The sequence below is a fragment of the Sprattus sprattus genome (assembly GCF_963457725.1).
Source record: "Sprattus sprattus genome assembly, chromosome: 2".
In the NCBI taxonomy this organism is placed as follows: Eukaryota; Metazoa; Chordata; class Actinopteri; order Clupeiformes; family Clupeidae; genus Sprattus; species Sprattus sprattus.
Window position 1 is genome coordinate 66,367,693 of NC_137921.1, and position 25,000 is coordinate 66,392,692.

A 25,000-nucleotide genomic window follows, 5' to 3' on the forward strand; every position below is an offset into this window, starting at 1 on the left:
AAATGTCTGTTGAGCTCAAATATCAAACACCTTTCGCCACAATCACGGACTAGATCTTTAAAAGACAAATTGTCTGTTGACACATCAACGCATTTTTCATCACTCACTGCTCAATCTTTATTCACAGTACCTATATTAGACAATACAACTACCTTTTAAACTATGCACTAGGCATGGCATCCACAACAGATATTTGTGTATCTTCATCAAAATTATAAATATTGAAAAAAATAAACGGTGTTGAACATTGAACTTTAGAGATAATAAAAAAGCTTTGAAATAAACTCAACATAATGTATTAATACCATTAATACAGGAAAGGGCTGGGCGAAATGCCAGTACTTACACAGGAAGAGAAACTGATGACAATATGTTTCCTGTTTTAAGAAGCATTAGGCCAGTTTTCAGAATGAAGTGTTGTGTGTGTGCGTGTGTACACCAGTGTTTTTTTTTTTTACAAGCCTCTATGTGCTCACAAGCGGACATGTATTTCAACATAAGAATTTCCCTGAAACATGGTCCATGACCTTCCTGGGCACGAAACAGTAAGAGGATTTAAAGGACAGACAGACTTTTTAGAAGTTGTATGTGACATTGCTGGCACTGACAACGCTCAGTCCTGACATTTGTTCCTGTGCTTAAAAATGCAAAGGTTGTTGATATTTGAGCTTAACAGCCAATCAATTACATCCCTTCCTTCTTGTGCTCTTGAAGCAATGTTGGTGATAGGCTAGAGTAGTGTATGGTTCCAATGTTTGTGATTGGCTTGAATAGTGTATGGTTCAAATGTTGGGGATTGGCTGGAATAGTGTATGGTTCGAATGTTGGGGATTGGCTGGAATAGTGTATGGTTCGAATGTTGGGGATTGGCTGGAATAGTGTATGGTTCGGAGTATGGCATTCAGTTTGATTCCCATTTTAAGAGCCAGGACTGTGCAGGAACACCAGAGGGTTTTTGAGTTCACACACAGCTACATGAATGTGAGGAGAATTTCCCTGAATTCAATGAAAAGTGTAAGGGATTATAATCATGGACTGAACCTTTGGACTGAAGTGTATTGGTCCACTTGGCAGAAGTAAAGATGTGGGCTGTGTCGGATGGTCAGTGGCAGATGTCAGAAGCAAGCCCTTTCCTCTACAGACTAATGACGGCAATGACACCGGCATTTCAGAGGTATGATTCAGGAAGTACATCAGATGGAACAGGAACAGTGTTACGTACCAAAACTCAACCCAGTGTAACGTACGAAAGCTTAATAAAGGCCTGGTGGTTTACCCAGTGGTTGTTACCCAGTAATACACACAGGGACACATACAAGATCAAAATATGTACACTGAACAAAAATATAAACGTAAAACTTTGGTCCTAGGTTTCATAAACTGAAATGTAAGATTCTATTTTTTGTCAATGCTCACAAAAAGCAAATTCAACCCAATTCTGTACACTAATTCATATTGATAGTCATGCGTCATTTTTAGCTTGGTGTTATGTATTATGAAATGATTTAGTATATGAAAGTGAAAGTGAAGTCCTCTCTACACTCTGAAATCCACCTCTGCATTTAACCCATCCAGTGAAGTGATGTTTCACACTAACCCGGAGCAGTGGGCTGCCATTGGCGGCACCCGGGGAGCAGTGATCGGGGTTAGGTGCCTTGCTCAAGGGCACCTCAGCCGTGGATGTGGATGTGGGCATCCCCCGCCCACATTTTTCCTACTGGACGGGGATCGAACCGGCCACCCTCCGGTCACCAACCCGAAACCCTAACCAGTAGGCCACGGCTGCCCCTTTAAACAGTAACTATGTCAAAGTGTGAAGGAGCAATACAGGACAACAGTGATATTACTTAACACAGTAACTTTATTATGAAAAAACATATTTAACTTTCATTGCTGATGCAGTTCCTTTTTTGCTTATAAAACCTACATGCTGCCAGCTAAATTGCTAAAAAGTGTGGCATCAAAAGCATGCATCTGAAAAACTAAGCTGTTTCTCCTTTCTAAAGGCTATTACACACTATTACACACTACTATAACACACAATACAACATCAACATGAATACCATAATATACAAACATACAAATTATCAAAATGACAAAGTATCAAAGTGTCAGTTATAAAATTCAGTATGTTAACGGTCATCTCATATGTATGCCAGGAATTGTCCATTAATGCATATAGCATCTGCCCGCGGTCCATTATTTACATAAATATTCATTAATCCCCTTGCCAGTTACAACTATGGCACACGGAGAACAAATGGTGCTGATCACGATGATGTTTCTCAATAGGCAACTTTCTGAACAATTGCTAAGCATTTCCTTCATCGGGTGAACAAAGAACTTGATAGGAACAGACATGATAGAAAAAGTGTGCGTCTGGTTTCGGGGCAATACAGGCCTATTCAAAGCACAAGTAGCCTCTCAGCAAGAACCCCCTAAAAGCCACTCAACGCAATAACTGTTAACTAGACGTTGTGTAGATGAAGAGGGAGGCGGCCTTTGGTCCAAACATAGAAAATGGCCATTTGGCTTGAGGCGGTTCACATCCTCTGGGGGCCGGTTTGAACCAGCAGAGAGATCAGTAGAGTTCAGTCGCCTTTATTTTTGGTCTTTCAAGTCTTAACAGCCAACCATACAGTAGGAGTGCTTTCCACAGCACCAAAGCCTTGATCCAGCAAGGCCGTTATGTCTGTCAGCAGACCTCCTTCTTGTCTGTCTGTAGGGCGGTTTGGCTGAACATCTGCTCCACGCCGAGCGGCGGTGTGCAGGGCTTGTCGGTATCGGTTGCGGCGATGATGGCTCCATCTGAGGAGTTGTTCATCTTGTGCTGGCTGCTGTCCGTGGAGCGCTGGCGGAACACGGTTCGGTCGCGGAGGCTGGCGAGGCCGCGGCGGATCTCCCGGCGGATGTTGTCGCTGGACAGCACGTACAGGATGGGATTGACGGCGCTGTTGACGGTGGACAGGCCCAGCGAAATGGTGTAGGGCGTGTAGACGCAGTTTTCGAAGTGGCACGGCTCCTTGGGAAGGTGGTAGGTGATGGCGCGCATGAGCAGGATGACATGGTACGGCGCAAAGCACACCAGGAAGAGCAGCACCACTGCCACCGCCAGGTAGCGCACCTTCTCCTTCTGGGAGTGCCGTAGGCCCGTGCTGGCCTGCACGTTGACCAAGATGGCGCGGTTGGTGCCGGCAAGCACGGCCAGTGGCGCCGCGAAGCCCACAAAGAAGCGGGCATAGTTGAAGCCCGTCACGCTCGCCGTGCTTTGGCCCGGCTCGAAGCAGTGCCGCGCGCCACGGCCCGCCTCGCCCTCGGGCATGGTGAAGACGGGCATGTGGCCGAGCGCCACGACCAGCCACACGGCGGCGCAGACGGCCGCGGCGAGGCGCTGGCGGCGGAGGCCGCGCGACTCCACGGCGTACACCACGGCCACGTAGCGGTCGACCGAAATGCAGCAGAGCAGGAAGATGCTGATGTACATGTTGTTGAAGAAGATGTATCCCGTCACCTTGCAGGCCAGCGAGCCGAGGGGCCACAGGTGGCCACTGTTGACGTAGACGGCCCACAGCGGCAGCGTGAGCAAGTAGGTGAGGTCGCACAGCGACAGGCTCAGCAGGTAGATGCCCAGCACATTCTTGCGCCGCACCTGCAGGAAGGTGAGGTAGACCGTGGCCAGGTTGGCCGGCAGACCCACCACGAAGACAGTGCTGTAGAGCACCACCAGGGGGATGCGGTCCTGGGAGTATGGCGTCTCGCAGGGCAACGCGGTGCTGTTGTTGAGGCCGGTGGTGCTGTTGTTGAGGCCGTGGGTCACGGTGGGCACATGCATGATCTCTGTGGTCCGGGAGAAGGGACAGAGACAAAGGTTAAAACAAGTTGATATACAGATATACAGAGGTAGACTAGATATACAGAGGTAACTTCAAAGTCGTGTAATAACTGGTAGAGTTTAGTGCCAAAAAACACCAGGGGCATCAGTTCAATACCCACACAGGAGAAGACATTCTGATGAGAACATTCATTCTGCTCTTTAACATATGATAAAGGTGTCAAGTGCGTCATGGTCTTACTACATTCATGTGATGGCTATACAGTGTGGCTTTCTTAGCTTTAATGACGGTAAACCGTTCAATTTCCATAACAGTCTAAACTCAAATGGCTGTCATTTCTTAACCATTAGGCCTATATAAATACCACATAAAGACCACACTTCCTCTAAAGCCTCAGTGTGCACATGGTAGTTTGTGTGATTTTCCAAGTGAACCATATAATCGGCCACTCTTCAAACGCTAGAAAGGGTTCTCTGGTATCCTGACAATACTTCACTACTACAGAACAGCACGGCAACTGGAAATGTGTCACTGGATTTTTTTTATTTTTTTTTGTAATGATACTTCTCTCTAGATAATAACACTTGGTAATGGGCTATGGTTAACACCATGTAGGGAGAGTCCCTTTAGTAGTCGCATATAAAAAAAAAAAAAAACACTCCTCCCCGCCCTCGTCCTAAGCTCAACTAGACAGCTGCTGAAATATTCAGGGCCCATCTCCAAAGAGTCGGGGCAAGTCAAGGAGCACGCAGAGTAGGAAGAACAAGCCCACCAGCCTTTAGCAAACAGAGCATACACTTGCATAATGACTGTCCCCCAGAACAGGGGGGAAACCATGACCCCTGAAGCAGAAGAAGAAATGAGGAACAAGATATTAAGAAATGAGGAACCTAGCTACCAGTCAGAGTGCACTTGAGATTATATCTGGGAGGTTCTCATGCCGTGTCACACAAGGCGTAGAACATGTGTGAAAAGAGAACCGAGCCAAACCATATGAAGCACTGGATACATTCTGAAATGTTACAGGCGCACACACAAGGAGTCCAGACCACTCATGCTTAAAGGGGTGCCATTGTCTTCATTGTCTGATGTGTCCCCTTTCCGGGCACTCACACACTGCCTGCGATAACCGAGACAAGATGACTTTCGGATCAAATAAAGACCCTTTCACCACTTGTCGCCCCTCATTTGGGTCAGCGACGATACCCGCTCAAGACCCATTTTCACACCACTGCTCTTGCCGCTCCAGGCAATTGTAAAACCCAAGGGCTTCTCTATAGGCGCTTTCTCTCGTATTAGTTCATACGAGCAAACTGTGTTAAGAGGTATAACTGGGTCGTGTCCATTAGCCTAACTGATTGATTGTAGGGCTACACCTCTTCACATAGGCCTACATGTGATTCAAATAAACAATACACGACTATAACTTGAGTTGGTACTGTCAACCATTTAGCCTATATTTCTTCGAGTCATTTACTATTTATTTCTGTTAAAATGATTTCAACGCACACTGTCACGAAGACTAATCATTAAAAATGTAAATCCTCTTAATTAACACTGATTTATAGATGATTGCACTGACTCCCCCACCTCTAGGATGGGGGGTAGTAGGCTACAGTTGCTAGTTTGCTGTTGAAGTCTGAATTATTAATTACTGTCCCAATATTTCAGGGAAAACGTGTTTCCAAAACAATAATACCGACCTGCCATACTAGACGGTCACATTTTCAAGTTGTCAGCGTCTGCAGCTCTCTGTGAAGACATTTCGGGATAGCCTAAGCTTCTACTGGACGTTTTAAGAAAAAAGTGTCACCACAAAAGCGCCGTAAACATCAACACGCAAAAACTTTACTACTAAGCAAAACAAAAAAGCTAAACATCTTATCCAACCGATGTTTTATTCAGTAAAGTTGATAAAAGATGCTGATTAACAACAACAAAAAATGCTGAAATCCAACTAACGTTACACTTAACAAATGATGTCCTTTACTAGCATACACAGGTATTAGTGGGTACAGAATCATTTTCGGAGTATAAAGAATGTAGACTTCTCACCAAAAAATATTAAACAAAAACTAATCCGTTTCCTTGCGATGTCCGTTCAGTCAGATTGCCGTGAGCTTCCATGCTTCCTCCACGCGCTAAGAGAGGCGAGTGGATATTTCATAAAACTGATATATGACTTGAACCGCTGTCACGTGATCATAGATAGAGAAGCGTCCCAATCGTGGATGAATGAACAGCAAGTGCACACACACACGCCCATTATTTCGTGTGCGCCAGTAATTCTGTGAATAATTCAGATTCATGATGTATTGTAGTCTCTTCCAGTGCCATATAAACCATCATTGGTGAACACAGCTGTTATAAATGCTTAACACTATACCAATCATAATAATAACTGTGCTGTTTTTTTTTTTTTTTGCATGGAATATTGATTGTGAACCATCCCTTGCTTTTTAAGGCAATATTGACTACATTTTCACATGGATTCAGGTAAAATAAGACAAAGGCAAGTTAAGGGCAAAATGAATAGGGTGTGTTTCTCATTTACGCTTCTATTTATACAAGGATGGAGGACTATGAGGCCAGGGGAACATTAAGAAATTAAGGTGAACATATGGTGACAAGGTGAACACAAGGCCTTGAGACAATTTTATTGTTTTGTTGATATATAAATAAAATTGAATTGAACTGAATAAGTAGAGGCACACTATAGTTTTCAACACTTTGCATTGCCAAGCGATCCCAGCTATAGAAAAAAGCCATAGACTTGAACTGTAATCCAGACTGCTTTCAGGTCTGCCCACATTAGACACAAAGGGTTCACTGCTTCCTACCAGCCCTGGTGTGTGAAGTGTTATTTGAATATTTCAGTTGGCTATACGACATCATTACTCCACCAATCACCTCTCTGGTAATGATTAGCCAGTTTTGATAAAACCCAGAAGAGCTGGATAGCCAAGACCAACCACTCTCCATTGACTTTTTTCTTTTTATTACATACAGTAAAAAAGCAGACAGATCAGAGAGACAATATGAACAAGACTAGGTGAACAAAATAGGGGTCTGATTGAGAGGAATGACAACATTAAGCACTTCCTGCTCACACTGCAGATCGGTGGGAAGCCATGCTGGTTACACATGACAGAAGCAGCCAAACAAACAAACAGAAACAAATCAAGACATTTAGAAAATAAAAATAAATAAAAATAAAACATTTGGCTTATTCACAGCATGGGCATGAAGGCTGACCTTGCATGTCTCCACTGAAATTGAAAATCTAGACACAGTCTTTTTTTCCAAATTAACCACAGGTTTCCCCCAGAGGCCTCAGTTTTTCCATCGAATTTGCTGTAAAAAGAAAAGAAAAAACACGACAAAACATTATGTTATGCGCCAAAAACAAACAACTTAACCCTGCCCTACGCTTTTAATCGAATAGCAATTTCATACAGCAATTCATTTGCTAGATGTTTTTATCCAAGGTGTATTGTTTAAATACTTACGTTAATCACATCAATAAAATAAACACGGCCTAGAGGAGAACCATCGTTATCTAAACACTGCAAAGCAAGTCCTGACCCCTCTCCTCACCAGGTTGTTAAGGAGCTCCTCGATCTGGCGTTCTTCCGGAGACCCTCTCTCCACCTTCCCTCGGTAGGCAATCAGCTGCTGGCGGTCCTTCAGGTCCTTATATGTCTGTGGGAGCAACAACAATTTCATCCATTTCTAACGATTTTAAACTGAGGCAACAGATGCTCAAAGTTAAGAAGATGTCCACTAGTAGAATAGCTCTAGGTGTTATCCTTCTGAGGAGTGGTAAGACAATGCCGATGCCAATGTGGACGCCATGCCAGAGGTGTTTGATAGCACACAAACCCTGCTGCCATTGCTCATTTCACTATTTCGAACAACCTTCGCTTTGAGAGTATGTCTTCCCCATCAGGCCCAACGTAAACATAAGTATTCACGTTTCAAACATCAGACAAGGCAAGTTTATTCAGGTACACCTAATTTAGGCAACCCAATCAAACTGAAACCGAATGTTTAAATGCAAAAGAATCTAAAAAAAGGTTTCCACTATTACCACTGTTGACACCACATAGTTAACGGCTGTATGTGGTCGTGATTGCTCTATCTTTGGAACTTTGTATTCATTTTGAAAGAGAAACCCTCGGTGTGTGGACTCACGTTGATGATGACGCCGTGACACTTGTACTTCTGAGCGAGGCCGATCTTCAGTTCAGTGTCGTCAACCAGACACAGGTATTCTTGAAGGACCTGTGAGTATTAGAGACACATGTGTGACAGTGAGGAGACCAGAGGTACAAACAAACACAAACACAAACACAAACACAAACATTTAGCATGAAATGACGGCGTCTCCTTCCTTTGGCTACAGCTTTACTTGCCTGCTCCGTCACGAGTACAATAAAATGCCTTGATATACAAAATCTTTAATACACTCTGGATCAACTCTTAATAACTATTCCATGTTTCATAAGCCCTAGGTCCTTTTAAAGGGCAATAAGAGTGTATTTTGTGGTAATGACATTTATGAATGGTTAGCTTTAGCTGTAATGCAAGAACTAAATGAAGATGACAGTGGAGCAGCAGATGTGGTTAAGTACCTGTACTGGTGCATTGTTCTTGTGTAAGATATCCACCACTCTGTGAAATCCAACAGGAGACCTTTTCTTGCTGTAGCCTAGCCAATTTTTAGAGTTAAACAAACTATCGACGTCGAACCACAACTTTAGTTTCGCCCTGGCACCGAGTGCTGTGAGGATGTACTGCTTCTCAGAGATCTGAAAGACAACAGAGGACCTGAATTACTTCACAAGACTACTTTCACACCGTGATACCTCTTTTAGATATATACTGCACATAGACCGACAGCTCACAATGCTTTAAACAGGGGAAGAAGTGGGACGGGGCGCCCATTATGCTACTGGGGCAAAGAAAACCAACAACGGCCCTATTTAATATTATATGGAAAAATACGAACAAACATATGTGGTGGTGTAAATTATGCAAGAGATTGGTATGTTCACGTTACCCTAAAAGTCTTCTTAATGTTGGCGGGGCTGCTGTATGTTCCCTGTGAATGAAGCAGAGGATGTAATTACTGTTAAAGCATGCCGGGGGTCTCACTAATGCCCCATATTCCAAGATAGAAATATCACACACACATTGTCCACATGTATCAGACAGAGAAGCTGGGGCAAGAGCTCCCTCTAGTGGCAAATCTAGTAAATTGCCTAGAAGGGACAAATGTTTTTAATTGTAAAGAACCATGTGGATTCTGCTTGTATTTATGTAGCGTGACTTACGTCAGATTCTCCGTAGTGGTAAAAACAGGAATAGTATAATGTGGTGATGATGGGCATGTTCAAAATGGAGGCTTTTCTGGGGTACTTCTTAAATATCTCAGCATCTGCCCTTTTGTCATTTGCCTGAAGGAAAAAAGCAATCAATTCAAACATGTCATGTATAAAGCATCGAATCATATCATCATTATGGAGGACCACTTCAGGATAATGATAAGTAATTTCTTTTTTTTTTTTGGGGGGGGGGGGGCTTTTTGGCCTTTTAATCGATAGTTGAAGTGAAGAGTGGGACAGGAAATAAGAGGGAGAAGAGGTGGGGAGTGGACAGGAGACATGACATCAAGCCGGAATCGAACCTGTGTCCTCCATGGGCATCAAGCCCGAATGTGGTCGGGGCTACTGGTTGCGCCACAGTGCCCCCCCATAAGTAATTTCTAAAGGTGTGTGAACCACTGCCATGCACTTCCAGCTAAGCCAGTCCTACATGACTACACTCTGAGCCACCTTTTTCCATGATCAGAAAAAAAACCTGTTTGAAAAAGAGAATGATGGTGTGGCAATAACAACAGATGATATCTTACCTCTATAATGATCTGCCTCTCCAGGAGAGTGTAGTGGTCTTCAACATGAGTGGAGTCGTCGGGAGAGAAAGGAAGACTGAACATGAAGGGGATGAAGGGAGTTAGAAGGGAGAGGAAGTGAAAGTGAAAAAAAAGTGAAAGTACCTCTCTATGGCAGAGGTGGTGTAGACACACACACTCTGAAATCCACCTCTGCATTTAACCCATCCAGGGAAGTGACACACACACACACAGTGAAGTGAGGTTACACACTAACCCGGAGCAGTGAGCTGCCTTTGGCGGCGCCCGGGGAGCAGTGATCGGGGTTAGGTGCCTTGCTCAAGGGCACTTCAGCCGTGGATGTGGGCATGGATGAGCAGTGGTCTACCACTTCCCCCGCCCACATTTTTCCTACTGGTCAGGTCGAACCGGCCACCCTTCGGTTTCCGGCCTGAAACCCTAACCAGTAGGCCACGGCTGTAGGCCAGGCAGTCACATTACCAGTAGAGGAGATAGCTGCACCCTCATTTCATTTCAAGACCACACTAGGGAAATGCATTAACTTCTCAGACGCATGGACAGCATCTAGGTATTCAGACAAAGTTGTCTTTAAGCTACACAAATATCACTCCTGGTTTATACTGATCATTAAAAGGTTATCCAGTAGAGTAGCTGTATTAAAGCATCATTAGAAGGCATATTCTCAGTAACCTTACCTAAGGCAGTTTTTCAGGAAGTCTTTCCTTCGGTTCTCATCTTTGATGTTAAGGTGCTCCTTGTATTGCATAAGCTGTAAACAAGAACAGGAGGTGAAACTACAACACAAATCCATAAAAGTAGAAGTAACAACCACAATGTTCTGACACCCTGATGTGGGGACAGTGGGTTCAAATCAAAATTGAATGACATAACTGTAATGGTCACGAAAGTGTGATACAACTGGTCAACACTTACAGCCATGTCCTCTGTCCTGCCAAGGGACCTTGAGGAAGATCAGACACAAGATTGGAACATTTGTTTTGTATGGTACATTAACACTGAATATTTTCACATACACCTATTAAATGTCAAAGTCAAAGTCAAAGTAGCTTTATTGTCAACTACTTCACATGTGAAGACAAACAAAGCAGTCGAAAGAACGTTTCCCACTCTCCCCACAGTGAAACATATAAAGTGCACAGGCACAACAGATAAACATTTCCTAGAACTAAGTCTGATATTACTAAGACCACATCTAAAAAAAGATTATCATATCTGGGGTATAATGAAATGTAAATGCATCAAAACAAATAAAAAACATCTATGCACAACACATGTTAATTATTTATTGATAAGTTGTTAAGCAACATGGCAATGCAATGACTTACTTGAGCAGCTCCACCAGCAGTCGCTGTTCGCCCATCTCTTTCAGGTAGTGCACATAGTGCCTCAATGCTACCTCCCTCTCTGCTAACTCATGGAAGAGAATCTCTGTAAAGGTAGCAGCAAAACTACCAGTTACTCACAACACTCCAGGATTCAGCTATGTACCTACACAGAACATCAGGGAAGAGCAATATGGATGTGTCCGAAAACTGAAAAAGTGTGCAAACCAAACGTAACAAGCTTCAAATAACCCTGTTCTGTCGTGGTAGTAATCGCATTACACCGGATAAAGACCATTCAGAGGCAAAGTTAACTTCATTGTGTCTTTACTTCACTTGCATGCAAGGCAGTTTATATTCATTGACCCTGATGCAATCCTTTTACTACGGGTGCCAGGTAGGAACATAATACAATGATACATGAAAAACTCACCTTTACTTAATGATCTTTTCAAGTATATTAAGACCTGCAAAAGCAAATACATTACATGAGGAAACACAAATCCGAACGATATCGTACTCAAATTTATTTTTGATATAACGGTATAAATGAGTAATAAATGAGTAATAAATGAAACGTACAGCTGTTATGACGTTGCCATCATGGGCACTCACTGCCTGATCCAGCAGCAACATTTTGTCCTGGAGGGAGCGGAATCTCTCCAGCGAATACACCTACAAGGCAGAATTAACACTCAGCGCATCAAAATATTATAGTCTGATACGTCTGTCCATTCTGTATACATCTACCTTCTCTGTGCGTGTCACACAGCTTGGTGTTTCAGGATTTAGACACAGTAACGTCTTTGTAGCCTTTCACAAGAGTAGAGATGGTGGTGATACGACAAATTATTCAAGAAAATTAAAGTTCTTAAAAATTCGTATTATCATTGAAAAGTCAAATTTACACAGGAAGTCATTTAATTATCTTATTACATTAATGAACATATTACAACAGATCTAAATTCCCCATAAGACCTGATGTGTTTTACACAGAGACACACACACACACACACACACACACACACACACACACACACACACACTCTGTTTGGACAGAGCCTTACCTTCCCTCGCTGCATCCTCCGCACCGTTTCCTCGGGGTTCCAGTCACTGACATAGTCCTGTAAGTACAATAAGGCAAATCAATCAATCTGTAAATATTAAACATGTTGTTTTGTTCAGCTTTCAAGACCTCTCACAGCACAGTGCTTTTCAGGTCTTGTCTAGCAACCAATTACTTGCTAACTTCAAGTTACAATGGAATCAATAGAAAACGGACAACACGGCTCAGATCAAATGGCTTTAATTTAAAGTAAAGTAACAACAAAAGTGATTCAAACTAAAGTAGTCTAGTCATCATCACTTTCAATAACACATTTTCGCTGCTTCTGAATTTCCTCATGGCTGCTGATGTCTATCAATATCGCTCATTTTTAAGATGACGTCAGAGGGCAATAAGGATTCGTATCAGACCGGGAGATCAGCGAGGAGGTCAATACGCGCCGCGGTTGACATGGCTACCCATTAGCCAATCAAAACGCTTGTACTGGCGTTGCCATATAATAATGTTATATTGACATTATGACTAACCATTTTGACTGTCTTGTTGAGAAACCATGACAAAAACCTTGCATTTTGGTAGCACTGTCATATTCATTGATTTAATTATTTACTTCTGAGACATAATAAGGATTTTGAGTGAGTTATGGGCTTCTGCAGGTAATCTATTGTGTGGTGCTGTTTGTACAAATTGTTTCACTTACTGAAAATGCTAAGGATGATTCAATAGATGTAACAAAACAACTGAGAGAAACTGTCAAACTCAGATGTGTGAAGTTTAAAACTGGAGGATTATTGTAGTTAAATGAATTCTGGACTGATGTTTATGGATTAATGACATTGACAATTAATGGCATCAGTCCACAAAAAAACAGTCCATATTCATTAAACTGTACATTGTGTAAAAGATAAACATATTCTACTCAACAACACATAAACAGTACCATCAACTCTTATTGATGGTCTGTGTCAATTATAACTTATTGATGATCTTTGTCAAGGATAACTTATCTGATGATTGATGGTCTTTTCCACCTACCTTATACGCTGCCTTGGGCTTCCGTAACTCTGGGGCATAAACCCTGGTAGAGGTCTCACAGATAGCTTAAACATAACAAGACATATGTCATGTTTTCGTTCTTTTTTTCAAAGTGTTAAAATGTCAAAATACCGTGCAAATAACATAGGAACGACTTCATAAGCACAAGAGGATGTAGAACTCACATTCTGAGAATGATGGGAATCCCCCAGTTCTACTCTTTACTGGAGAAAAGATGCACCAAGGATTAATAACAGAGGACAACTACTTACAACAGTACCAAATAAACGAACAAACAAACAAACAAACGAATACATAATAAATAAGCACCCTGTAACAGATTTCCCTAAGTAGAGCAAATGACCACATGCACTATTGCACTTCACCAATACAAAGCTAACCTCAAATACAGGCTGAAATACAAGGAAAATACATTTAAAATCTCCCTCAGCTCCAGGTTGAGGACATCACTCCATGTACTGTAGATTCTGATAGACACAAGAAGAAGGCACAGACTGCCCCACACTACCTTTGAATAATGAGCTCAAGGAGTAGCTAGATCCCTGCTTTGGCAGCGATGGGGCTGTGTCGATCTTCGGGAATCCCTGATCCCGTGCCTCCCCCGTGGAACGGATGCTTGACGCTGTCTCTTTCACGGACCATGCTATGCCTGGAAGCCGTACACATGAAATGAAACCCATTAACCCCTGAACTGTTTGATGCAAGGGTTGTTGAGCCCAAGCGACGAAATGTGTTACATCTTTTAGGCCTCCCTTGCTCTGCCCTATAGTTTTTAACCTGCACGAGTGTAAAACCACTTATGGGATGATTCATTCAGGCATTTACAACAAACCTACACAAATACGTGGTACTACTACAGCCAACAGATGTGGTGCAAAAAAAAAAAAAATCGTTATTACACAGAAGCGTTTGTCCATGGAAATCAAACAGAAGAGGGAATTTATAAATGTTAAGAACTCACAAATGGTGACTTACTTCCAATAGGTTCTCCACTCCAGCTGACTTTCTCTACATCATCATCATCGTCCTCCTCATCTACCAGGCCACGAATGCTGTTCACAGCCTTTTTGGATTCCTTTAACTACGAGAATGGAGAAGCAGTAGCCTTCTTATCACTAGATAAACAGCATCAATTCAACTATCCACATGAATGAAGAAGCATTGGCGATAATATGTGGCTGTGTTTGTATAACGTGATATTTCCCAGGTACTCCTGGTTTGTAATTTAACGTTACACTACAGCGTCTTTACCTTGTTAAAATCGTCATCCTCGTCGTCAAATGTAAATGCTTTGAATTTCGAACTGTTCCAGTACTCGTCCTCATCTGGTTTTCCTCTGTTCATCTACAACAACACGATATGGTAAACTCAGAATTAATGGACAGTGCTTAACAGGAAGCTAGTGACAGATGCTGGTACAAAACATTGACATGCTTTCATATTTTACCAATGACAATCATTCCATTCAAACGACAGTCTAATTTCGGGTCTTGTCATTAACTGACAACCCAATTGTAACTTAATAATGTTGACATTTTTAAGCTGTTAGGACTGCTAACCTGCTCGTCTAGAAACAGCTAACTTCACTATGCTAACGTTAGCACCTTGGACTCATCACTATCAACCAAGCTTAACCAAACCGATAAGTTGCTGAATTCTCCAAAATGTCATGGACGGATTCAATGAGCAATCGGTATTATAAACAACTTCTAACTGGAACGAGTTAGAAGGAGTATAGGCTAAAACATGCATTTTACAGGCAATCTGGTTACCTTTCGAAATCTTTGACGCTGTCAGAGACCACTCCTACAAAACATAGCTGTCAAAGTGTTGCTGGGAAATATAGTCGACTATTCACAACTAGCTCGTTCTAAAGAGTACCGTTTGGTACGAGAAGAAAACAACAATTTCCAGAAAACAATACAAACTCAAATGAACGATTGTGCGCACAGATAAAAGTCTTCAAACATCAGACATATAATAATTATCCTTGATCTAAGAAAGATGAATGAGAAATATAAATGTACATTAACAGTTGTTTATTATCTATTCTTACTACAGTACTAGCTGAACATCAGTGTCTGTGGCATGGCTCAATAACCGAATAACCAACAGAGCAAATGAACAGGGGCTCTTATAGATTTTTCATATGTCAAATTAATTCCCATAAGTTAATATCCCCTTAACTTACATAACACATACAACCAGTATAATTGACACAATAAGACACAATATGAATACAAATAACAACAGATGAAAACACATAACTCAACAAATACTATGATAAAAGGGGTCTTGTTCTGTTACAGTTATGAACTGCAGCTTGATTGTCAAAGAGGGACAGACCCTTTTTTATGGAGTTAAAGAGAATTTGGAAAAACACATGTTCACGATTTAATTTCAGGATTTCTGAAAATAAGACCAATAAGACCAATGCATACAGCAGGGATTTAAGCGAACGAACATAAAGTGTAACTATTCAAAAATAACAAGTAACGCTTGGGAAGGCAATTACTTTATTTGGAGTACAGCGCCACGCAGTGGACATTTGGCTTTATTGTTTCAATTAATATGTCACTGTTATCCAAATGTAGGTAACTTTTGTTACTTATGAGAGAAAACTCGCCGACTCTCTTTAAAAATCCAAGTCTGACGTAGCGGTGACGTGAGCAAGTCAATACGTCACAATGAGTTAGAGTGGAATGTCCAGTGGAAAGTGGACATTTATTGGCATATCTGATTAACATTGAAGATTGAACACATGCGTTTGAAAGTGCTAGATACAAGGCTATTCTTTAGATATTTGGTGGAATTTATTTGTTTAGACACGTTTTGTAAGGTTTCAAAACCAAAGACAGAATAGGATTATTTAGACTCTTTCTCCTAAGCAACTCCAAATCAACTCTTGGCAAAAAGGTAAGCATATGCAAAGAATATGATAACTTATATAGCTAGCTTAAAAAAAAATGTAAATTAAATACACTAAATTATTCTATGCAATTCCCCTTTATTAAGACACCAGAAATATGAATAATAAGAGGACTCCAAATGGTAAGCCAACTCAGGCCAGGCTGTTGCCGCGGCGAGAGAGACGGCCCTTCTGCCCCGAGCTGGTTGTCCTTGACAACGATCCACTGAAGAGAGGGTCCAATCAGATGCCCGTGGTCCAACAATCAGTCAGGCGTTCACCTCTGGCTGCCCAGGAAGGGTCCACCAAGTGCCCCCTGCTGCCATCTCTGGGACAGCCAAGACCAGTGGTGACTATTTGCCGCAAGGTCAACCGTGGTCCCAGGAAAATGACATGTCTTCCTCCCATGGTGGACCTGTCTAACCGCAAGCTGCCTCCGCTTTCATGTACCCCGGCCCACCTCAGCACCAAGCGTCCTGTGACTCCTGCTGAGGACATCTTTTTGATGCCCTGTCTGCCCTAGACGGCAATATATCTGACGGCCATCTCTGCAGCTACCGCACCCCTATCAGTCGCTATGACGGCCATCTCTGACTCTCCATCACCCCTATCAGTGGCTCTGACGGCCATCTCTGACTCTCCATCACCCCTATCAGTGGCTCTGACGCCATCTCTGCTGCTCCATCAGTCCCCCTTACGGCCATCATCAGCTACCACACCCCTATCAGTCGCTCTGGCTCTGAATATATCTGCAAATGGATGTGGGGCCGCCTCGCTCAGCATGACTTAAGGAGATCCAGGAACTGTAGCAGGGCAGGAAAGGGCAACAGGTGGCCCCCCATCTCCTGCCACCTGAGCAGTTGAAATGCAAAGAGCCGGCCAGGCGAGTGTCCCAGTCTCCCACTCTGGCACTCATTCAGGAGTTGGAAGAGCGCTCGCCTTCAACCTCTAATAAGGACTCTCCACCCACCCAATCACAGGAGAGGCCTCCTGCCGCATTACAACCGCCCACCAAGACGGGCAAAGATCAAAGGTCATGCCATGGCTCCAGAGGAAGAATTGTGCCGCTTGAAGGGAATCTACATCCCAGCTCATACTTTCATATATATCTAGGTTAATTAAAACAAATCTTTTTAAATTAAATACTTTAACACACATGGCAGTCTGGTTTTCATTTCAGCACACACACATACTCACAGACGTGTATTTATGGGTTAAATGTAGATCATGGTCAGGGTTGACTGATAGGAGTCGGGTCAGGTTAGAGTGAAGAGCAAAAGCCCTTCAAGTTGATTAAGTGAAGTTGACAAAGTGCTGACAAACTGGTCAAACAGTCTCTCAAAGGCTAAGTTTGTAGATCCAACATCAAGGTCAAAGTAACAGCACACTCATGAAACTAATATAAGCTGGGTTTCGTCCCAAAGGAAGGTAAACACTGATATGTGTGCTCACAGTGAGTGAGTGGGTAGGTGTACATAAAGGCCTTATGATCAAATGATTAACACATGCATCCCAGTGAATTAAAACTTTGAGATCTCACATGGAGGTTGAAATCAAACAATGATGAGACCATCGGACAGAAAGAAAGTGAAAGGAGGTTCACAGGAGATTCACAGGTCATGAAATGTTAATTCTCATGCATGGTGAAAAATGTTCTGTACACTCAAAAGTGATCACAGCTGAACAACAGCTATGCAGGATTGTGATTTTTTTTGTTTGTTGACAAAACAGAGAAATAAAGAGTCAGACCAAAACACCAGAAACACAACAGATACTCTTTTTTATTGTTTGTTCAAATTTATGAGGCTAAACAATTCAATAATTACAAAGATTCCAAATTGTGATTTTTTTTTTTAAGGAAAAAAGCAGTAGTGTACTGAGGAATTCAGTCCTGTTCTGTTGAGTCTGAACAGCTGGGTTGAGTAGGGTAGGGTGTAAAGGTAAACGCACACACACACACACACACACACACACACACACACTTAAAAACAAAAAACAAAACAAATCAAGAGAATTTTCTTGGACTAAAACATGTGCAAGTTTCATACAGTGTTTCTGAAAGTCAGGGGGGGGAATGGGCAGGGAATGAGATTGAATAGGAAAAAAAAAAAAAACCTTTGCCATTCCTCATCCGACAACGGCTTGAAATGCTTGAGAGGACCGTCTGGTTGCAGTCTGTAACGTAAGAGGGCCGCGAAGGCACACGGTTATGTGTGTGTGTGTTTGTGGGTGAGTGTGTGACAAAACTAAAAAAAACATGTCAGAAATCTCTCATCTTTTTTTCTTCTTCTTTAATCCAAAAGCCGTGGTTGTGAACATCAGACAATGTAAGTAAGGGTAGGTTGGTTGGTCTAGTGAGGTTAAGTATATATATATATATATATAGGGGTTTGTGTCCATCCCAAGTTGGCTCTACATTTTCTGGCACCATGTGAAGGAAATGGAGCTCAATGCAGAGTTGGTAGTGAGCAGGGGGGTGGGGTTGGGGGGGCGCACCAGCCTTAAATGTAGCACACAGAGTTAAGCAGCAGTAGCAGCTGTAGAGCGTAGCTGTTTTAAATCCTATGGGCACTGTGTGTGTGTGTGTGTGTGTGTGTGTGTGTGTGGTCTTTTAAACAGTGCCATTCTCTCTTGTTTTTTATTTTTTTTTTCATCTTAAAACACATTACATCATCTATAAAGTCTGGCTTCAGTTTTTTTTTTTAAAGTCCTTTTTTTTTTTTTTTTTTCCTTTTTATCTTGCCTTGTTCATGTGATGTGGTTTGATCCACTGACTATATATATATATATTTATATTTTTTGTGGCAGATTTATCTAAGGTTAAAAAACATGAATGTTACAAAGGCTGTCTGAAAAGTATAATTGAGAGAAGGAAAAAAAAAAAAAAACACAATAAAAGTGCCCACTGGGTTTGGCTAAAAACCTCTGCAGTCCGGTGAATGCCATAGACTCCCAGAGTCTGGTCAGCATTTATCGTTCATCTACTCATCATTCTGCTTTTTCCTCCTTTCACTCCAGACGTGAAAAAAAGACACACACTCTCTGATCCCGGGAAAAGCTGAACTAAGCCAGTGCGGTCACGCTCAGCAGGGCCTAAGGAGGAACCGTTCCTCTCCGTCTGTCGAGTCTGCGTAAGTGGTTCCGTGGCGGACCGTTGTCTCCTTTCCTCACATCTGGGTGGGTCACCGCCACAGTAGAAAACTTTAAAAACAAACTCAAAGTCTCTCATTCCCCCTCTCTCTCTTTATCTCTTTTGTAGTTTTCTTTGAGCTCTTGCTCTGATCAGGCAGTGGCAGAGGAAAGAACAGGAGTTTTCTTCTCTGCAAGTCTTGAACCTTAAGGTCCTGATGCATACTCAGCTCTCTGCAGCTCTTAGTATTTGCAACTCTACTGAAGTAAAAAAAAAAAAAAAAAACACAGTCACAGGAAAATGGCATGGAATTTTTCTTTTAAAAGTCTAACACCAATAATTTGACCCTGTTAGCTAAAATACCATCGGCCCATCAGCAAATTCAGGACATGATTCTTCTGCTGAAAATTCCAAAACGGCTACATCAAGTTTGCAGCACTAAAGATACCAGTACACATATATACCCACGCTGCTGTCAGACCCAACCACAAGTGTTAATATCATTATTATCATCATCATCATCATCATCATCATCATCATCGCATCCAAGTGACAAACAGGACTTGTTTTTCTGTTTTGTCGTTTTTTTCTTTGAGCCTTGCTGATGTGGTGGGAAGATCCTCACAAAAAAACAATGCAGGGCTTGGTGGTGAGGTGCAGTTTGTGTGTTTTTTCTTGTTTTGTGGTGGGGTGAAGAGTCTGCTCTTGGCACTTATAAAGTTCCTAGTTGCACGGGATAGGTTTGACTGTGTGGGTGTGTGTGTGTGTGTCTGTGAGTGTGTGTGTGTGAGTGTGTATGTGCGAGAGAGAGAGAGAAAAATGGAGGGCCGGTAGATCCTCAGCCATCCAGGGTGTGGTCGAGCCCGTCGAGGGTGAGTTGGCTGCGGTGGGGTGAGTTGGGGCTCGGGGGACTGCTGGGGTTGGAGGAGTTGGAGGGTGTGGAGTGCTTGGTGGAGTCCGAATCAGGCTGTGAGGAGAGAGAGAGGGAAGGAGGGAGGGAGGGAGACAGGAAGAGAGAATGACAAGTCAGAAAAAGACCAGCAGACAGACAGAAAGAGGGACAAAGAAAGAGTGAGAGAACGGGACAGAGAATGAGAGAAAAAGACAGAGCAGAAGAAAATATTTAAGGAGGAGACCAGAAGAGAGAAGTGTCACTTCAAGGACATTCATATTTGCTAGACTCCCTGCTTGTACTCTTGGAGCACACCAACATAACTGGGACACACCGTCTACTGGCCCTACACTTCTTGCTTTCAAACGTTGGAAAAAGAGGACAAAGTCTCTCGTCAAGCGTAGAGTACTGGGCTCTGACTGTGCTTTCTGTGTTCTTTCAGATCAACTGGTAGAGTTAAGTACAATACATATAATTATATATAGTATCAACATTTTTGACGGAATGGGTACAGACTGGACAAAAGCATAGCATATTCTGAGGAGTTTCCTTGGGAACCAAAATTGTGACAGGTGCCACTTCATCAGGGCTCTAGTGTATCCAAACGAGGCCCTCTGAGCAGATATACTTGTTTTGTTTTTTTACCCCAGGATATTAATTACTGTTGTTGTGACACCTACTGATTTTTCTATGGAACAAACTAAACAGGAAATTCCCCAAGGATAAAACAGCATCAGTACTCAAGGCTCTGGGATCCTTCCCACTGATCGGGTTTAATCAGAGCCACACACTGCCACTGGATTAAGCTCTCCCAGTTTCCTGTATGGTGACATTGTTAGCAGGCCAAGCATGAGTCAATGCTTCCTTATATGCATAACTCAGGACAACTGGTCATCAGCACAAAAATAACCTCTACGGACGAGTTCTGCTGGTAAGTAAAGAAAACACCACCTGTTTAGAACCAGTTAGTGGTCAGTAGATGGTATGCTCACCAGAAGTGATCCCAAAATTGTACAAAAGGTACAAAAAAGTACAAAGGCATTAATAATAATACTAATAATAAAAACAACAACAGCAATAATAAAATGACCTGTAATAAAATAATGCTCTAATGCAGTGGCACCTATCTTCGTTTGAATCTTTAGGACCCAATAAGACGTCAAAAAACACATTTTGTCCTGCATATCCCCATCAAGATGGTTCGTTACCTGATATATATCTATACAGTTAGATACCTGACTATATCTATACAGTACATGTATCTCTGTATACTGTACGCAACTTCAGATAAATCCGCATCTGCTAAACGCCTATACATGTAAGAAACGCTGGAAGACAAGGCGGGTGTTCTGAGGCAGTGCAGCGAAATACGGGCCAAACTAATGAGACCGTCTCAACACGCTGCGTCCTTACCTCTCTCTCATAGTCGGCATCTGGGTCCGATATATTGCGGGACGAGCCGGCTCCTCCAAAATCCCCTCCTCCTGTACAGCAAAGGCAGATGTTTATTAATAATAATACTAATAATAATAATACATTTTATTTAAAGCGCCTTTCATGACACCCAAGGTCACTTCACAAACAGGTTGTTAAAATTACAATAATCTAATAGAAATAAAAATAAGAAAAATTAAAGTCAGTCAGTCAGTCTATCTTGAAGAAATGAGTTTTAAGTCTGCTTTTAAAGTCAGTAATTGAGTCTAGGCTTTAGGCCTGAGCTCAGGGAACACGCTCTGTTAAGGAAGTCTAGTGAAAGCTTGTGTGTGTGTGTGTGTGTGTGTGTTCGTGTCACTCACCAGAAGCGGTGCGTGTAATGTTGGTCTTGCTCCTCTGTTGCCGGGAGATAGTGGAGAGTGGGCGTGGCTTGTCCTTGACCGTGTCTTCATGAGAAGCGGCAATCACACTCTGTAGCGATACACAGATATACACAACACAGTGAGAGACACACACACACACACACACACACACACACACACACACACAGTCACGGCAACAGAGTGTGATTCGCACAGAACAAGCATCCTTGTACAAACACTGGAAAGTCCACATGTATATAGACAAACAGATAGCAAACTGACCCACATGAGGAGCAACAAAACATGACTTCGGACATTCCACTAACTGTTCCCTCGAGCCGACTTCGACAACACTGCCAATTTGACAGGGCTGTACCGGTTCTGCCTGAAGCTGGCAGGAAAACACCCACCTGAGGTTCCCACAGCACTGACGTAGTGGAGTTATGTCAACTACACTTTTATTGGAGACATGTTTAAGTGGGAGTCAGGAGATGTGAGTGTTGTAATGGTGTAGCTGCGAGCACAGAGCGATGACTTAAACTGAAGCACGCTGCCTCAGTGGGTAGGCGTGTGTGTGAGATTGCTTATTAATATCTGCTATGATCCAACCAAGGCTAATGGAACTGGGACCGCAAGCACAGCAGCCATAACTAAACGCCCCCCCTGGGGGAAAATAAACCAAACCCCATCGCCTCGCCTACTGACAGGCCACAGACATGGGGAAAGCCACAATGGTATGACACAGAAGAGGGCTGGGACAGAGGGACAGGAGAGGGGAGGGAGGGTGAAAGTAATAGAAAAAGTGACAGAAAGAAAGACGTAAAGAGGTACATTTAGGAGGGTGGCGGGGGGGTTGGGAGATGGGATGTGGGGGGGTTGGATGCGGCCTACCCTTCCCAGGGAGGAGGTGGAGGGAGAGGAGGAAGAGGAGGAGAGCTGTGGCAGGCTCTGCTGAGAGGAGGAAGAGGAGTCTTTCTGCAGGTAGAGCCCGGCCGAGGAGGAGCTCATGTGGTAGACGTGCTCAAAGTTGATCGGCGGGGAGATCAGGGCGTGTTGGCGGGAGGAGGAGGAGGGGGAGGGAGACTCGCTCTGCTGCAGCGCCAGAGAGAGACACAGGAAGAGAGACGCACGGACGGAGAGAGAGAGAGAGAGGGAGATGGGAAGGGGGAAAAAAGGAGAGCAAGAGAGGTTGAAGGCAGAAAGAGAAGGAAGGAAAAGAGCAATAAAGGGGTGGAGGCACAGAGAGAGGAAGAAGAAAGAAGGATGATGAGAGAGAGGAAGAAGAGAGAAGGATGATGAGAGAGAGGAAGAAGAGAGAAGGATGATGTATAACAGGGAGAAGAAGAGGACAAGAGGGGAAGAAAAGAGGGTATAGAAATGGTAGAAAGTCCATGGGGAATGGGGAGGGGATGAGAGAAAAGGGTTGAAGAGAGAAGGAGAGATTGTGGGTGGGGTGTGAAGGAAAGTGGGTCTGTGTGTCTTGCAGGCGTGAGAGAAGGTACTAAAAAGGAAGTGGGGAAAGTCATGCTGAAAAGGTTAAAAGAAGGTGAAGGTGAAGGTGGAGGTCTATGTGTATACCATTACAGCCCAGCTGACATTGATAACTCTGTCATCCATTTTGGCTCCTGCTTGGGGTAGTCATATGAAGTGGCTATTGGTAGAGAAGCCATTGTGGCTCAATGCAACAGCAGTACTTTGCCAGTTTCTGACCAGGGCACAGAAATAAGAGGAAGCCATTACCAGAGGCAGGTCCATGAGGGCCTGCATGCCGTCGCCCGGTCCCATGTGCGCCACGTGGTTGAAGTTAGTCGGGTGGGAGATCATCTTGGACCTCAGCTCAGGGTCTCTCAGCATCTCTCTGAGGTGAACAGAAACACGTTTGAATCATTTGCTTTTAAATAAAATGAATGACCTCCTTCCTAGAGGTTCATTCGAAAAACAGGTAGAGGTTCATGAGATATCCCTAGCTCCTAATCATATGAACCCAATACTGCCCAGGTGAAATAAAACACATCAGTAGGAGATTTACTGTCCTAGGGTGGAGCATGCTTGGGGAAACTTCTCTCTCTGCATTCTGTGGTTAATCATTGGCTGTAGCCACTGAGCTACAAGCAGGCACCTCCACAGGCATCTTCAGCAGGTGCAGTCACACTGATGTGGTGAGAATGTTGCGGAATGAACGTTCTAAAGAATATCTAGGTCCTTCCGACAGAATGTGGAATCGATGAACGCATTCTTTTATTAGAATGTTCAAACATCCTCTGCTGAAGGGTTAAAAAGCATTAGATTCTAATCAGGATGTGTGAGCTTAGCATCATAGCACTAGCCATTATGTTGGCGGAACGAGTGACGACAACGCCATTCTCTTGTACGGCGACGTGGGGCTTAGCATCATAGCACTAGCCATTATGTTGGCGTAACGAGTGACGACAACGCCATTCTCTTGTACGGCGATGTGGGGCTTAGCATCATAGCACTAGCCATTATGTTGGCGGAACGAGTGACGACAACGCCATTCTCTTGTACGGCGGCATGTGGGGCACTCTCACCTCCTCTGCTGCTGACGCTCCTCCTCGGGCACCTTGAAGAGGAACTTCCTCTTGCTGCGTGTGCGCACCATGAGCTTCTTGCTGTTCTCTGACGTCTCAGGGATGGACAGCTCACAGCCTTCTGCACACGGAACCCAAGGAAGGAAGACAGGAGCGGCAGGAGAGGAAAGGAGAGAACATGGGAGAATAAGAAGGTGATATAGAGGAGGAGAGAGAGAGACAGAGAGAGAGAGAGAGAAAGAGAGACAGAGAGAAAGAGTAACAAATGATAAGGGGAAAGACAGGAGGAGGGATGACGGGATGAGAGGGAACGAGAGAGGAGGAGAGACAGAAAGAAGAAGAGAGGTGAGGTGTTACACAGTACACAGAAATGGATGAGTGAAAAAGGGAAGAAAGGAACAGGGGGAAAGAGAGAGACAGAATAAGAGAGGGGTAAGGTAAGACAGAAAGGGAGAGAGGGAGGTAGGGGAAAGAGAGAGACAGAATAAGAGAGGGGTAAGGTAAGACAGAAAG

General features: G+C 43.3%; 3 protein-coding genes across 7 annotated transcripts in view; all 3 read right to left on the reverse strand.

Moving 5' to 3' along the window:
- Positions 1-2,695: 2,695 nt before the first annotated feature.
- On the reverse strand, positions 2,696-5,959 carry gpr132b (G protein-coupled receptor 132b; the record flags this gene model as incomplete). Its single annotated transcript, XM_080832604.1, has 2 exons — positions 5,889-5,959; positions 2,696-3,837 (listed from the first exon to the last, which is right to left on the reverse strand). The coding sequence occupies exon 2, from the start codon at positions 3,830-3,832 to the stop codon at positions 2,696-2,698; it is 1,137 nt and encodes a 378-aa protein (XP_080688730.1). The 5' UTR covers positions 3,833-3,837; positions 5,889-5,959.
- Positions 5,960-6,663: 704 nt separating this feature from the next.
- Positions 6,664-15,032, reverse strand: vipas39 (VPS33B interacting protein, apical-basolateral polarity regulator, spe-39 homolog). Its single transcript, XM_080857962.1, has 19 exons — positions 14,985-15,032; positions 14,464-14,556; positions 14,188-14,293; positions 13,721-13,861; positions 13,377-13,415; positions 13,192-13,256; positions 12,158-12,214; positions 11,673-11,765; positions 11,524-11,557; positions 11,094-11,196; positions 10,681-10,708; positions 10,443-10,516; positions 9,748-9,823; positions 9,170-9,292; positions 8,896-8,937; positions 8,468-8,644; positions 8,028-8,117; positions 7,431-7,535; positions 6,664-7,187 (listed from the first exon to the last, which is right to left on the reverse strand). The coding sequence occupies exons 2-19, from the start codon at positions 14,554-14,556 to the stop codon at positions 7,167-7,169; spliced, it is 1,467 nt and encodes a 488-aa protein (XP_080714088.1). The 5' UTR covers positions 14,985-15,032; the 3' UTR covers positions 6,664-7,166.
- A 2,900-nt stretch (positions 15,033-17,932) lies between these two features.
- Positions 17,933-25,000, reverse strand: part of cdc42bpb (CDC42 binding protein kinase beta (DMPK-like)) — a 76,753-nt gene continuing 69,685 nt past the window's right edge. For 2 of the 5 annotated variants that reach the window (XM_080832984.1, XM_080832983.1), the window contains 6 exons: positions 24,488-24,608; positions 23,679-23,796; positions 22,830-23,030; positions 21,939-22,047; positions 21,556-21,626; positions 17,933-20,217 (listed from right to left, as the gene is read on the reverse strand). In XM_080832984.1, the coding sequence (XP_080689110.1) occupies positions 20,089-20,217; positions 21,556-21,626; positions 21,939-22,047; positions 22,830-23,030; positions 23,679-23,796; positions 24,488-24,608 (749 nt within the window). In that variant the 3' untranslated portion in view covers positions 17,933-20,088. Of the gene's footprint in view, positions 20,218-21,555; positions 21,627-21,938; positions 22,048-22,829; positions 23,031-23,340; positions 23,797-24,487; positions 24,609-25,000 lie in introns of those variants that run through there. The other 3 variants (XM_080832986.1, XM_080832985.1, XM_080832987.1) reach the window with 2 other exon arrangements.